The sequence below is a fragment of the Dipodomys spectabilis genome, unplaced genomic scaffold (assembly GCF_019054845.1).
Source record: "Dipodomys spectabilis isolate Male_0828 unplaced genomic scaffold, ASM1905484v1 ptg000628l, whole genome shotgun sequence".
In the NCBI taxonomy this organism is placed as follows: domain Eukaryota; kingdom Metazoa; phylum Chordata; class Mammalia; order Rodentia; family Heteromyidae; genus Dipodomys; species Dipodomys spectabilis.
Genome location: NW_024871305.1, coordinates 2,113,452 through 2,129,309, shown reverse-complemented (window position 1 = coordinate 2,129,309; position 15,858 = coordinate 2,113,452). Strand labels below are relative to the sequence as shown.

At 42.0% G+C, this 15,858-nt stretch overlaps 1 protein-coding gene across 1 annotated transcript; it reads right to left on the bottom strand.

The window, feature by feature from the left end:
• Nucleotides 1-8,779: 8,779 nt before the first annotated feature.
• Mphosph6 (M-phase phosphoprotein 6) lies at nucleotides 8,780-15,589 on the bottom strand. The gene is made up of 5 exons (XM_042671480.1): nucleotides 15,484-15,589; nucleotides 13,204-13,316; nucleotides 11,129-11,219; nucleotides 9,976-10,073; nucleotides 8,780-9,360 (listed from the first exon to the last, which is right to left on the bottom strand). The coding sequence occupies exons 1-5, from the start codon at nucleotides 15,532-15,534 to the stop codon at nucleotides 9,228-9,230; spliced, it is 486 nt and encodes a 161-aa protein (XP_042527414.1). The 5' UTR covers nucleotides 15,535-15,589; the 3' UTR covers nucleotides 8,780-9,227.
• Between the last annotated feature and the right edge of the window lie 269 nt (nucleotides 15,590-15,858).

Here is a 15,858-nt window from a genome sequence, read left to right as displayed (position 1 = left end):
AACAGAAGTGATGGAATGAAAGTGTATCATATGCAGGTATGAGAACATCAAAACAGAACCACTTTGTGCAATTAACACGTGCTAACAAAAAATGGGCGTGAATAGAGGTCAGGGATCATTTTCCTTAAAGATAATCTAGTTTCTTCTGATCATTTCTTACCAAGGTATTTTCTTCTTTGTGCTATTTCTACATGAAAAACTACTGATTATGTAGATAGGGGTCTATTTCTGTACTCTCTTCTACTGATGAACTTGTGTGTCCTACATTACTGCTATCTGTGTGTGCGTGTGTTTATGTGTGGTGTCCAGGATCAAACCAGGGCCTTGCAAAAGCTATTCAGGTGCTCTTCCATTGAGCTAGATTTTTTTTTTCTTTTATTGGATAGGTTAAGTTTTCTTTAAATATCTAATTTTGATACACTCTGTTTTTCAATACCTCTGGTGATTACTCAAAATTTTAATATGTACACTTAATGCTATATTTAAAAATGATATCAACATAAATTTGAATTTCTAGTTTTCTCTTGAATAAGATGAGGACCTTGACATGATTCATTTTCCCCCCAATATTCTCCTTCCATCTTCCAGGTGATTTTTTCTTCCTAAAATTATTTTGAAAACCAGATCATTACACTATTTACAACTGAAATATATATTTTCCAAATAATTATGCAACTTATGGTCAATATGCATTTAGATTTTCCAACCAATATTTATCAATTCCTGACCTTGTGGCCATTTCTTGCATGATATAACTGTCCTTATTTTTCTAAGCTTACTCATTTCTAAGACCACTACTTTCAGGGAGGGTTGGTGAAGAGGAACAGTCCTTGGTTTTTTTGTTTGTGGAAACAGAATGTCATCCTAGAATTCTCTGTATCCAAATGGCCAATCACCAAGAGCGATTCTTCTAAACGTAACTTCAAGGTCCATCTCATGATGAGTTTCTCTTGTTTGGATCTTCATATGGCCCACACATTTTGATTTCTGCTTACTACCATGGCTAAGCTCCCCCAGGGATGATGGGAACATTTTTTGTGCTGCTTTCAGATTATGCTATTTTTTTTTTTTTTTTTTTGGGTCCAGTCGTGGGGCCTGAACTCTGGGCCTGGGTGCTGTCCCTCAGCATTTCAGCTCAAGGCTAGCACTCTACCACTTGAGCCACAGCGCCACTTCTGGCTTTTTTCTTTTTGCTTATGTGGTGCTGAGGAATCGAACCCAGGGCCTCATGTATGCAAGGCAAGCACTCTACCACTGAGCCACCTTCCCAGCCCCAGATTGTGCTATTTTTAAACTTGGAAATTCTGCATGCGTTCCTACCTTCATTGTGAGCAGCCGAGTGGTTAGAGCCAGACAGAACAGCAAGTGCACAAACCCTGTTGCAGTACGGGGTTTGGAGAGGCTGTGTGATTGTGGAGATGGAGGGGGAGAGCTCATAGTGTGATCTAGTTCACACCAGGCTGGGCCCAGGAGTTTGGAGTTCATTCCCAGTGTGGTGGAAACCCATGGAAACATTTTAAGCAGAGAAGTGACAAGAGTTTCCAGATTTATAAAGTAATTTGGCATTTTCTGCTGGCTTCCTCATTTTCTTCCCCAGCCCCCTGATTTCACTTTCATATACATATGTCTGTTTCCACCATCCCCAGGCACTTTAAAAAAAGCTTTCACAATATAAATAAACTACAAAACCCCCACAATATTAGCCTGCAGATGATAAGAAAAATCGCATCAAAGCACTGGCTTAACCCTGGATTATAAATTGTATGACTCATATGAAGTAAACAATCATTTGCATTATATCTGATCAACTTTTTGTTGAATTAAAACATGCAAGCTAATTATTTAAGAAATGGATTGAAAGAGATTATTGGGGGGGAGAGAGAGAGTAGGGAACTATGGACTAAAAATTTTTTGAAAGACATATCAACTAGTAACAATGTACAGAACTTGTTGCAAATTTGATTTAAACTATAAAAGATATGGGATTTATTAGCTGGAAAAATCAATGACATTGTATGACATCTGTATTTGATTCAAAATATTAGAGAAGAGTAGGAATGCTGTGATAAGATGCTTGTGAGTAGACAATTTTTTTTTGGTCAGTCCTGGGGATTGAATTCTGGGCCTGGGCGCTGTCCCTCAGCTCTTCAGCTCAAGGTGCTCTACCACTTGAGCCAAAGCGCCATTTCCAGTTTTCTGAGTGGTTTATTGGAGATAAGAATATCACAGCCTTTCCTGCCTGGGCTGGCTTTGAACTGTGATCCTCAGATCTCAGCCTCCTGAGTAGCTAGGATTACTGGCATGAGCCATTGGCACCTGATTTCATGTAGTAAACATCATCCATATACTTTCCAGCCATCCATCCATTCACCCACTGGCATATCTATATGTGCTTTTATCTAATTATCAATCTATGTTTCACTATCCTTAAATTTTTTTGCAAACAATTATTCAATGGTTTGGCTCAGAGTTGCTGTTTTAATTTTTGTTACCCCTCAGATCAAGGACCAAGTGCCAGTGTTTCTTTTGTGCATGCAGAAAAATCTTGGGGAGGGGCTGGGAAGTTGGCTCAGTGGTAGAGCGCTTGCCTTGCATGCCTGAGGCCCTGGGTTCGATTCCTCAGAACCATATAAGCAAAAAGAAAAAAGCCAGAAGTGGCACTGTGGCTCAAGTGGTAGAGCGCTAGCCTTGAGCTGAAGAGCTGAGGGACGGCGCTCAGGCCCAGAGTTCAGGCCCCATGACCGGACCAAAAAAAAAAAAGAAAAATCTTGGGGAGAAATAAGGGAAAGCAGTGACCTAATTAAGCACATCAGTACCAAAAATGACCACAACTCATTCCTGGGAAATTCTACAAAATAGTGCTCAGCATACCTCAGGATTGTCCCAGTGGAGTGGTTGGTGATGGGACTTTCAATACCAGCTGTAGTCAACACTTTATTGAGGGCTGGTCTGAAAAGAAGTCAGCTTTTAGGATCTTCTAGAATGCTGTGCCCAGGCCAAAGGTTCCACAGCTTTTTTTTTTTTTTTTAAATCTTTAAGTATCTGGTGAGCCTGGTATTTAAATAGGACTCAGCAATCTTAAAAAGGATGTTTTCTTATTACATGTAAATTAATCTCAATAGCAATAAATCTCTTAGTTGACCGGTCAGCCAGATTAAAAAAAGACCAAAAGGGCCTTTTTTTTTTTTGGTCCTGACATTTTCCAAGGGTCCTGACATTGTTAAAGCCTTCAACTTGAAGCCAATATAGTTCTTGGCATCTTTTCTCAGAGAAATTCAGTGGAGGAAAAAAAAGCCTATTCTTCCTCCTCCTTCTTCACTTTTTTTTTTTTTTTAAAGAATGAAAGTATTTATTCTTCATCAAGGAAAATGAAGAACGAGTTAGTTTATATTCAGGATTTTATACTGAGTTGATTTAATGTGAGTTAGAATTTTTGGAGAAAGGCAGCAATAATTCTACTGCTTTAAGTATTAAAACCAATAAGCTTCCGACGTGTATAATTCATATTCAAGAGATAGCTTTTTCTAGCTTCATAATTATTACTTCCTCCCATGGTTAAAATTAGTGGCTTCTATTTGGTGGTTTTCTTGAGGGATATGTTATCTCTCCCCGGGAGAGATCAGCTCAGGGAGACTTCAGGCATCTTTTAGCTTTTCTCTGTTGCTCCTAGGCAAAAACATTGGCAATATCACTTTCTGGTTTGAAAATGATTGGCTGCCAATCCACGGGGTGGTGCTGGAGGGTATTTTCAACCCCCCCCCCCCCCCCCCCCCCGCCCAAGTCCCCATCTTAACATTCCAGGTGTTTCTGCCTCCATATGAGGCCAGAAGATTGCTTTCTTTTCCCAGTGAGACTGACCTGGTGGTTTTCTGTTTAATTCCTGCTGGAGGTTGTCAGCTGCTTTTTGCTAGAGGTGACAGAAGTGACCTCAGACTTGTACATATGGCCACTGGGGATTGTGATTTCCGAAAATCCGGACACCAACTCTCCCAGAATCAAGGGGATGGAAGCCATCAGGTGCTGAACAATTACAAATTCAACATTGCCGCCCTTGCTGTCTTGTATAAGGATGAGCCAGCCTGCAATTTAAAATGCTGTGATTTTCTTCCCTTGAAATTCTCTGTATCAATATCCACACTATAGTTGATCTCATATTGCTTATTGGTCCTGACTAACGTTTTCTTTCCTTCAAATCTTATCACACAAGTTACTGGAGATGGTGGGATTCGCAGGGTTTCTAGTTATTTTTATAGGGTTTTGGTTTTTTTAGGTTGTAGTTATTTTTGTTTTTCTGACTCTGGGGACTGAGCTCAAGGCCTTGCATTGCTAAGCAGGTATACTTTGCCACTTGCCTCCATTTTTGCTTTAGTTGATTTTTCAGAGAAGTTCTCATGTTTTTTACTGTCTAGTTTTGACCCATGATCCTTCCATCTCCATCTCACAAGTAATTAGGATGAATGCTGTGTGCTACCAGAGTTTCTGTTCTCATGGACTTCAGATTCAGGTCAATGGTAAATGGTAGAAACTAGACATATTTCTACTCTGTTCTCCATTTTTGACTCCATTTTGTTCTCTCAATAAGACGCTGAGATGTGTCAGGTTCAAGGGTTACACAGGCATTATGTATGTTGAGACAACCATCATATGACAATAATCAAGGCAGAGGTCAGAGATGAGTTGTGAGGATGAGACCCTACCATAACTGGGAGAGGAGAGAAGGGAAGGAAGTCACCGGGATATACATCGTGCTAGCACTTGCCAGATTGTTCCTGTTTGATCCTGAAGCAGTTTTGCAGCGATATAGGATATCACATTCAGACAATGCTGATCAAAGAGATAGTAGCAATAGACGCATCCAGATATGTATACCTTAAAGAGAACCCTGCAACTCTGTATGGGCCAAGTCCAAGGACTCTTGTTTTTTTAAGACAGGAAGGAAACTAGATAACTCTATATGTAGTGACAATCCTGGAAGCTAAAGAGTCCCTCTGGACAGGATATCACTGACGAACTTCTTGAATCTTTGCTTCCCAGTTAGGATGAGCCAAAGAAAGCCAACAATGCACTTCTAATTAGCCATTCAGTGTCCACTTCTCATTGCTGGTAATTAACCTACTTTCAGGTCTCTCATGCCAACATCCTCTAGTCAGACCACACCTGTGCTCTTGTTTCTGCCAATTAAAAAGCTTTCTCATTCCTCTGCCTGCCTTTGTGATTTTGCCAAAACATAAGTGCCCATGGCTGACTCCTTTGCTATAGCAAGCTCAGAAATAAATAGCTTCTGCTTTTCTCATTTGGTCTTTGTTTATTTGCACAACACTGCAGTTTAAATAGGATCCAAGGGCCAACCGGGTTCCGTACCATCCGAATTGCTATTCCTTTGTTTATTCATTCACAAAAGAAATATTTATGTAAGGCATTATGACAGACACCAATAATCCTAGCAGTTGGAAGTTAAGTACAACCCTGGACCAAAAGAAAAATAAAACTCATTTACCAACAAGTTTAACATAGGTCAGGAGCAAATGAACAAAACATAAGCTACAGTCCCCTTCTCACAGGATAGTATCCTGACAACTATGGAACAGACTTGATAACCTGAAAATCCAGCCAATAAGCATTAATGTGTTGGTGCAGAATTTTCTAGAAGTGTTACACAAGGCAACTTCCAGGAAGCTGAAGTTGGGTGCCATGTCAACAGTTATACAATTGAGTCCACCAAGCCCATAATCTCACAGGTAATACTTTAGAAGAAGTCTCTATCGGTCAAAATTTAGTCAGATAGTTCAATTAATTTTACATGTACCAGAGCAGTTCCCATGAGTGAAGTGTGAAGAAATGACTAGAGCATGATGTAATACATCTGTTAGACAAAGGCAATACATTTGAAGATGTGGCTTGGTAATAAATTCTAAGGATGTTATTCAGAGATTAATGTGGAGGGAAAAAGCTTGTGAAAGATGAGGCTTACTTTGGTTTATTAATGCTCACGATAGTCCTAATTACCACTCTCTGATAGTCAAGGTTATTTTCCAGCCTTGGTATGTGAATGACCTTCCCTCCTACTTTGTCAAAAAAGGATGTTCAGGGCTGGCTGCATGTAGAAAAGACAGCTAAAATGGCCCTTTCTGAAGTATCAGTTCCTCAAGCAATTTCAGCTTAATCAACAGAGCACCTTGGCATTGTTTTAGCTTCCCATTATTCTTTCACAGAGAAATTCAATAGAAGGAATTGTTGGGTGCTAAAGAACTAAAAAGGCAAAAGAGGACAGAAAGAAACTAGCCAAAAGCTGCCACCTGTAGGGAAGCGGTGGAGTCTTAGTGCATAGGAGTGGAGGAGACTGTGCATCAAGACACTGGACAGATGCTTGGGGAATGGAAACTAGGTGCTGGTGATATCTCTGAGGGGCTGTTATGGGGCTGTATTACCAAGTGTTGGGGTTGCTGTAAGCTGGTATTAATAGTCACCCTTGGAATGAAGACTAGCCTTTGCAGGGCTGAAGTACCATTATGGTAGGAAGCAAAGAGGAAACAGGCATAAAGCACAAAGTCCTGTCTCTAGCCTTGCCACCTCTCTTTGGGCCTCTCTATTGGCAGATCTGAGAGGACCCAGCTGACACAGGAGAAATGAAGTTGGCTTTGTCTCAGACCATCACTAAAAACTGAATACTGCTGGATCCCTGCTGTAACTGTGGTTCTCCGTCAAAAAGATTCACAAAGAGCATCTGTCCTGAACGTGCTGACTTATTACTGTCATTAATTTCTAAACAATGTAACAGTGCATATCAAGTTTATGTTTGCCAGCCTAAGTAATCCAGAGATGATTTACAGTACAGGAAGTGCAAAGGTGATATACAAGGATCAGGCCCTTGCCTGTAGGGCACTTGAACACCCTCAGATTCTGAAACCCTGAGTCCTAGCACAGACATCTCCCTGCTCCATACCTAAGAATGTAGAGGGTGAGGTTAGACCATGAGAAGGAATGGCTTAGTATCTGTTAAAGCCCAGCCCTCAGACCATTCAGTATCCATATACAAAGTGATTACGAAGATAACTCCTAACAAGAGAATCATCTCTTTAGTTAATTGCAAATGTTCTTTCTGCAAAAAAGATACCCTCACCCTTTCCAAAAAGAGACATGAAGTTCCAACAGACGTCCTATCAATTTCTGGAAAGGTGATACGAGTCATTTCTTGACTTAATCACAACTGAATTTGGCCCTGGAACCTACCTGAACATTGACAAATAAAAAAAGAGTTGATTCCTAAAAACATAAAATTGCTACAGAAACTTGTTTCTGGTCATTCACAGGCTTAATAAATTCCGCTTTCCCACCCCCACCCCTTCCACAGTCCATGTTTCCTCTTCTCTCAGCTCCTCCCGGTTTACATCTGGTAGAGCACCCCAGAACTTCACTGCCTAAGGGCCTACACTGCGCCCCTTTGAGGTGACTGTTTTCCATTAAAAATCTGTTATTTGTTATGGATGGAAGTGCTAAAATTCTGTTTAGTCTCCTGTGTTCAAGGTATTGTAGCAACAGCACACCCCCCCTTGGCTGTCAGAATTACTTACATCACCAAGTAAATAAACTCCTTGGCTTGTTGGTCTAGTGCTAAAATAAGATGGCCTGTTTCCGCCTCAGCGGAACCCGTGTCTTGTGGTGGCACACCACTTCCTCGCATCTGTCAATGGAGACGAGCAAACCACCATTCACAGTAAGAGGCGCTCCCTCTACCACTGCTTGACTCCAGACCACGCATCCTGACTGAGCCCCAGCCCCAGGCAGAGATCCCTAATTCAAAGCCCCAGTTTGATTTCATCAGGTGGAGTGCTGTACTCTGCCCTGCGCCCGGAGTCTTCAACAGACCATTCCACCGTCCTGCTATACCCACTGCTCCTGGGTGATTGGGGACAACCAGGAGTAAGTCCAAGGACTCATGGATTGTGGTACTAGGAGGTATGGCGAACTTCCAGCTGCCTTTCTCCAAGAGGGAGAGAAAGGAAAGTGTGGTTGTCATCCTTGCAATGAAACAGCCAGATTCTTAAAATTCACATTTTCCATAACTTGTGGAAAGCTGAGTCACAGAGCCACCCAAATCTACAGATTCAAGGAGAGAAAACATATGGACAAAATGAAATTGGTTAATTCTCAGAAGTACTAAATAGGTATTGCCAGCCAGACATGCATACTATTTCATATGTTTCTGAACTTGGCATTTAGAGTTAAAAGTGGATGATCATCTAGTTGATGCTACGTTCTATCAGCCTGTTACCACAAGAAAGTGACCACTGCTTTTGACCCAAAAAGGGAAATATTTTATGGCTCAACCTAATAGATAATTCTAGATACATATTACAAATTGATGGCTGGTTTTTACAAGTTACTATTTGCATAAAAGTTATGTTACCGAATTCGACTTAAATTATTATTTGCAAGTATGAGAAAAATGAAAAAGTACCTGAAAAAAAATGGTTATTACATATTTATTTATTTTTTGTTTGGTTCGGTTGTGGGGCCTGAACTCTGGGCCTGGGTGCTGTCCCTCAGTTCTTCAGCTCAAGGCTAGCACTCTACCACTTGAGCCACAATGTCACTTCCAGCTTTTTTTTTTCTGCTTATGTGGTGCTGAGGAATCGAAGCCAGGGCCTCATGCATGCAAGGCAAGCGCTCTACCAATGAGCAAACTTCCAAGCCCAGAATATTTAAAGACATTACATGCTTCACAGGAACAAAAAAATGCTGCTGTGACTGCACGATAACCTGACACCATGCACATACGTCAAATTGGAGAGGAGGCATGTTTATTATATAAATTTACATATAACAAATTCTCATGACATCTGGTTCCCAAATGGATATATGAACTGGCTTGACATGATTATTAATTTAAGAGTAAAATGTAAACTTTACTTTCAATTATATGAGTCAATCTGAGATAGTGACAGAAGAACTATACATATATATAAAAAGGTAAAAAATCTTTAGGAAAGCAATGTTTTGTATGTATGTACACTTAAAGATCAAGGGCTGAAATTTCACTGCTGATGAAAACCACTAGGAAAGGATGTATAACACCCATCACACATCTGTTTCAAAAACAGCATGTCTCAGAAATTATACATTTCTTTACAAATAAACACATTACAATATGAACTATAGACTATTGGTTGAGTTCCAAAATATGCTGCTTCTACAGCATCCCGGGACCCTACTTTAAAGCATTTAGTTTAGTCTTGGGGCTTTAAGAACATCTTCTTTGCTTTTCTTGGTTTTATGTTTCCATTTTCATCTTCTTCAAAATTGGCACGATCCCGCTTCTTAGCAAATTTTTTTCCAATTGTCCCCACCAATGTTTCATATCTGTAAAGATGAGAAACAGCCCAAGTTTAATTTCAACCCAAAAAGTAGGAATCAGGTCTTGTCAGGAATATCAAACCAAATGCAACAAAAATAAGAAATATAAAAATAGTTTGAAAGAAACCATTTGATCTAAACATTTATGAAATTTGCTAGGATGATTAAATTTTTTTTTGCTGGTTTTGTTTTTGCCTTTTCTTGCTTAAACTGACAAGTTCCTTTTGGAGCGTGTGGATGAAGCTCTAAACAAGAGCCCTCAGATCGTGGTTCAAAGCCAGCCTGGGCAGTAAAGTCTGTGAAACTCTTATCTCCAATTAGCCACCAAAAAAACTGGAAATGGAGCTGTGGTAGAGCACTCACCTTGGGGTGAAGAGCTGAGGGATAGTGCCCAGGCCCAGAGTTCAAGCCCCAGGACTGGCCAATAAAAGAGCCATCAGACCTTAAGGTCTGCTTGCATGTCTAGGCAGGCTGGCAGCTGAGACCATTGAAAGCAGACCTTAGTTTCATTCCCGCTGGGCACTGGTTTTAATGCTTTAGTAAACAGTGGGTCAGGGAAGAAGAGAGGAGAGCCAACGGCTGCCATACCACGTTATAAAGCAGAACCAAAGCAACACTTACCTTCTGGCCATTTCTTCATCGGACACATCAAGCTCGACTGTTTCCTCTTCCTCTTCCTCATCTGCTTTGTTCTTTGCATTCATCTGAAGCATTAATTTCTGAAAAACACACCAGTGCCAGCCATGAGGGTTAGAGAAGGCTTCCTGAAAAAAGCTGCTGTCAAACTTAAAGGGAAAACGTTTGTCAAAATGTCTAAGGTATTCCCTGTAATATTTTATACCACAGTGCTAACAGAGTGCAGCTCCAAATCAGAATAGGACAATGCCCCGACAGACCTAGTTAGCTACAGCTCTCTAGAGGCTTCCTGGAGAAATGGTTCCCAGCTAGGGATGGCTGTGCCCTCCAGGGGATAGTTAGCAATGCCGAGAGACCATTTTGGTTGTTAAAGCCATGAAAGGACTGTGTGTGCACTATTGGCTTTTAGTGGGCAAAGGCGGAGACCAGGGATGCTGACCAGCCTGAGCATTTATCTGCTCAGGACAACCAGTCTCAAAGAATGAGCTAGACCCAAAGGCTGTACTACCAAGGGTGGTAAACCCTAGCTCAAGCGATAGCCACAAAACGAAAGACTTCAATCAAATATGTCTATCTAAAATGCCAATCAATCTGAGACATACGTAACAGGTGATAAACAAAGAACTGCTTTTCTATAAACCCAAGGCAGGAAATTCAAACAGTTCAGTTACAAGGTGAATATTCATTTTTCAAATAGATTTTCAAAAAGGACTCACTTAAAATTCTATTTACAACCTTGGATAAAAGCCTGTTCATTTACAAGTCAAATTATACAATTTTTAAGTAATGATTTTCCATTAGAAAAGATACATTTATAAATTCCAAAAAAGAACTTTTCATAACAGCATCATATGAATAAAATCTTGACATTCCTATAAAAGGCACAGGTTGCAATTCTAACTCAGTGGCACTATCAGGGATTGTATACTGCTATATTAAATTACCTGCTTAATTCTTCTGTAAAACTAGACTGCAATGCCTGCAATTTCTTTAAATAGCTATGGCAATATTTCAAGACTTGTTATTTTCTATATAATGAGGAGCAATGATACCTGGGAGGGAGAAATTTAAGGTCAATTACTGGCTGAAAAAAATTTAAGTGGAAAATTTTTACATTTGAAACATTTATATTTAATACCTCAACTTCAGGATTGAATCCTCTGAATGACATTCTTCCATAGAGAAGATCTTCACATGACAAGAAACTCTGCTCTTCTATTATGAAACTCCTAAACAGGATAATAAACCTGTGTTAATAGTGTGTCTACTTATGGCTGAGTAAGTCAAGACTCTGAATGGAAAAACCAATCAGATGACTATCAGCAGACTCTAGTAAAAATACAGGGTTTCTAATTCAGAGTTAGAAATAAAATATGATTAATTTGGCAAGCAAAGGCATCAGAAGACGAGAGCTCGGCTACAGGGGCTGCCTCTCCTGGATATGATTATATGAATTTAGACCCTAAAAGGTTCCTTTGAAGCAATTTGTCTTTTACTCACCATGGAGTTTTTTTTTTTTTTTTTTAATTAAATATCCCAAAAGCGGGTGTGGAGGGTGGGTGGGATTCTAGGTAGCAGGGGAATGCTGGAGGTCTGAGCAACTTTCACATGTACTATCAGAACTCTTAGCTCTAAACACCAATAACTTAGGCAGAGGAGGAGTCTGCCATGAGAATGCTGGGAAAGCTGGGTGAACAAAACTGGAATATGGGCAAAAGTTGGGTGGAGAGGTAGCCAGACCCAAGACCCAAACCCAAATCATTCTCCAGAATTACTCCTGTAAAATACTGTTGCTGACAGCTCACAGGCCCCTCAATGAAACAATGGATCAAGAAAATGTGGCAAATATACACAATGGAAATTTATTTATCATTAGGAAGAACAGTTATTACATCATCCGCAACAAAATGGATACATCTGGAAAAAAAACTATATTAAGTGAAGTAACTGTATATCTCTCTCTCTATATAAACATGGTTCAACAGATGAAAACTGCTAAACCTAATGTAAACAAAACCAAGGTTAAGTCATATCTCAAGAGATACAGAAAAAAGCCTGACAAAACCCAAAAATTCACGATGAAAATAAAATAGGAAGTTCATGCTTTACTGTTTTTGAAAAAAAAAACAACAAAAAAAAACGGAGTAGAGAAAAAGGCTGTGACTGAGCTCTTTTGGTTCTTAAAAACTGCTATTAGTTTTAATACAATTTATCCAGCAAGCATTTATTGAATCTCTAGTGTGTTCCTGGCTAAGCACTTAACATCCCTTAACGAATGCTTATAGCCATCCCAAGAGCTGCTCACAATCATGCTGTCCATTTTTGCACTCGAGGAACTGAATCTTAAGAGAAAGTAGTGTGTCCAAGAGCCACCCAGCTAATCAATGCTGAAGTCAAGATAAAACAGTTTCCCCGTCCACCTCCCAGCTCAGCTGGTACTTGAGAAATGGCTCTGAATAGTGATGAATTCATCTCATCCATTTATCTAAGTCCTTTGGGAAGCTATTTGTCTGTTTTTCCTGATGGTTTCTTACCTTAGTGAGCTCTATGATACATAATTTTACTTAAATTCTTGTCACATGCTTGTTTTTTTTTCTTTGTATACCAGGTCTTGCCATATATTGGAGGTTAACTTAGAACCTACTATGTAGTCCAGGCTTGGCCTCAAACTTGTGATCTTCTGGCCTCAGCCTCTTGAGTGACAGGATTGTATAGGTTGTGCACCACCATGGTTGGCAGAACTGCCAAGTATGCTGAAACAGTGAGGCCTAATGTACACACTGATCTTTTTATTTTTTTTGTCCGTTGTGGGGCTTGAACTCTGGGCCTGAGTGCTGTCCCTCAGCTCTTCAGCTCAAGGCTAGCACGCTACCACTTGAGCTACAGTGCCACTTCTGGTTTTCGATGCTTTATTGGAGATAAGCGTCTCATGCACTTTCCTGCCTGGGCTGGCTTTGAACCGCCTCAGCCTCCTGAGTAGCTAGGATTTCAGGCATGAGCCACCAGTGCCTGGCCTGATCTTCTTAATATAAGTCCACCTGATCTTCTTAATATAAGTCCACGTAGAAAGTTTACTGGTTTAACAGTTCTTAGAAAACTATTTGCAAGCCTAAAGCAAGAAACTAATCAGGCTTTTTTATGCTACTAGAGTGGTGGGTCTAATGATTTCTCTGATTGCCTTATCATTATCAATATTAATTCTAATAAACCTACTCTTTCTCTTTAAGCTCTGGCAAATCCAAATACCAGTGTTCTTCACTAATGATCTTCTTTTCTTCCTCTTCTAGTTGTTTCTTTGTTTCTGAGTCCAGTCCCCTTTGCATGAACTGTCAAAACAAAATCAGTGTCAGCACTCTTGATCATCCTGCAGTATTGGTACCTAGACTGCACCCGGTTCAGAGTTTTAAAAAGAATGCTCTTCTGAATGTAAACAAATCTAGGCTTGTTTCATCTTTCTTTACTCTTTTTTGGATGGTTCTAAAGGCAAAGGCTTCATCTTATCATTCATTTTCTTGTGGGATTTGTTAGCTTGGGCTAGCTTCAGAATGCAATCCTTACATTTCAGTTTTCTGAGTAGCTGGCATTATAGGTGTGTCACTTTTTTTAAATATATTTTTTATTGTAAAAATACTATACAGAGGGTTAGTTACATGAGTGAGATAATGAGTACATTTCCTATTGAGCATTGTTACCTCCTCTTTTGTTTTTCCCCTATCATCCCTTCTCTCCCCACCTTCCCAACTCCTCCCTCCCCCCATTTTTTTTTGGGGGGGGGTCTGGTCGTGGGGCCTGAACTCTGGGCTTGGGTGCTGTCCCTCAGCTCTTCAGCTCAAGGCGAGTGCTCTACCACTTGAGCCACAGTGCCACGTCCTTTTTTATTCTGCTTATGTGGTACTAAGGAATCGGACCCAGGGCCTCATGTATGCAAGGCAAGTGCTCTATCACTGAGCCACCTTCCCAGCCTCCCCCTATTTTTTTTAAATGGCATATAAATACCTGTATAGATCTATGTAATACTTATGTTAAGGATAGAAAACCAACTGGATATGAATTATCCTCTTCATCCCTAGTTACATCATAGCTCAACTCCATTTGTTTCTTTTTTTTGGGGGGGGGGCCGGTTGTGGGGCCTGAACTCTGGGCCTGGGTACTGTCTCTCAGCTCCTCAGCTCAAGGCTAGCGCTCTACCACTTGAGCCACAGTGCCACTTCGGCTTTTTTTTTTTTTGGCTTATGTGGTGCTGAGGAATCGAACCCAGGGCCTCATGCATGCAAGGCAAGCGCTCTACCACTGAGCCACCTTCCCAGCCCCTCCATTTGATTCTTGCACATGGAATGTCTACTCGTTAATTTTCAAAACATTAACTTCTTTTCCTGGGAAATTCTGTCTAACCATGAGAGGTTACATCTCTCTTTAAGTACATATGGGCCTCAACTTATAACAAATTTTCAATTTCATGGTGGTGAGAAAGCCATGCACTTTGAATTTTGATCTTTTCTGGGCTAGCCACATGCTTTATACTATGTGGTGATCTAGCCTAAGCCACAGCTCCCAGACCGCCACCCAACGTCTAAGGCACACAGTGCACCCTGCTCCTACATATTTGGTAGGTTAGGTATGTCAAAGGCACCTGTATAACTCTGCATTTTCAATGGGTTTACGGGACATAATCACATGTTAATCAACAGCCAGCTGTTGTGCTCAGCGACAGGCAGTAGTGCAGTCATTAAGAGCAAGGGCTTGGGAGCCCGAGGGCCAGGCCGTCCTTATCAGCTGGGTAACTTTAGGCACCACTTGTTCCAGTTGCTTCCTCTGTCCAGAATAAACGGAAGCATCTCAGGGGTTTGTATCATGTGAACTAGATTGGGGGGATGGGGGGGTCACGCCTGTCTTTCTAGCTACTGAGATCTGAGGATCATGGTTCAAAGCCCGCCGGGGCAGGAAAGCTCAGGAGACTCTGATCGCCAATTAGCCAGCAAAAAGCCGGAAGCAGAGGTGTGGCTCAAGGGGTAGAGTGCTAGCCTTGGGGGAAAAAGCTGAGGGAGCGAGGGCCTGAGTTCAAACCCCAGGACCGGCACGCACGCGCACACGCACACACGGAAAAAGGGAAAACCACCCTTACTGAGATCCCTCGCCATGGGTGCCCGCTGCCTGCTTCTCTAGCCCCGCTGCTGTCTGCCAGGTCTCCTCTCGCAGGCTGCTGGGCTCGCTCTTCTCTCGGTAAATCTAGGAAGCCACCCTGCCGTCCTTCCTCTTACCTCCTATTTATGGATCGGTTCCTGACAGAAGCCCCACTCAGGGCCCCGGCTTCGACCAGGGCAAGCTCGTGTGTAAGCGAGCTCCTATCCGACCCGCCGCGGCCTCACGAGATTTATGAATGAATGAGCGGACGAACGCCCTCCACAGCTCCAAGTTTGCCCGCCGCCTCGGCCCCAGACAGGTCGGGAGATCCGGGGCTCTGCCGCCCCGCCCAGCTCCCCAGAACCCCCGCACCTTCATGCGCAGCAGGTTCTTGGACAACTTGGTCTTGCGTTCAGACGCCATGCTGGCTCTAGATCCGGCCACGAAACCCTGGCGCGCATGCGTGCTACCGCGCGCGCTCGCCGGAAACCCGCCCTGCGTCTACGTCACGCGCGTCGCCGCCCGCCCCGCCCCCACGCTCGAGCGGCTCGCGCTCTCGGCGCGCGTCCGGTCTATCTGGGGAGCGTTCGCCTCGCAGAGCTCGGACCGGCGCGTCCGCTGCGGACCCGGGTGAGGACGGTTAGCGAGCTGTGTTTTTTAAACACTGGGAAAGCGGACTCCGTCCTCAGGAACGTTCTGTTCCGTGGAACAGCCCGGGAGGCTGACTGGAACCAGTGTCGAGCTGCC

Excerpts from the sequence above, each read along its gene's own strand:
- Mphosph6 (XM_042671480.1), bottom strand. The coding sequence starts at position 15,534 with ATGGCGTCTGAACGCAAGACCAAGTTGTCCAAGAACCTGCTGCGCATG. Across the intron at positions 13,317-15,483 it reads AGAACCTGCTGCGCATGAAG|TTCATGCAAAGGGGACTGGA; the intron begins GTGCGGGGGTTC and ends TTGTTTTGACAG. Across the intron at positions 10,074-11,128 it reads GATTCAATCCTGAAGTTGAG|AAATTAATGCTTCAGATGAA; the intron begins GTATTAAATATA and ends TGTGTTTTTCAG.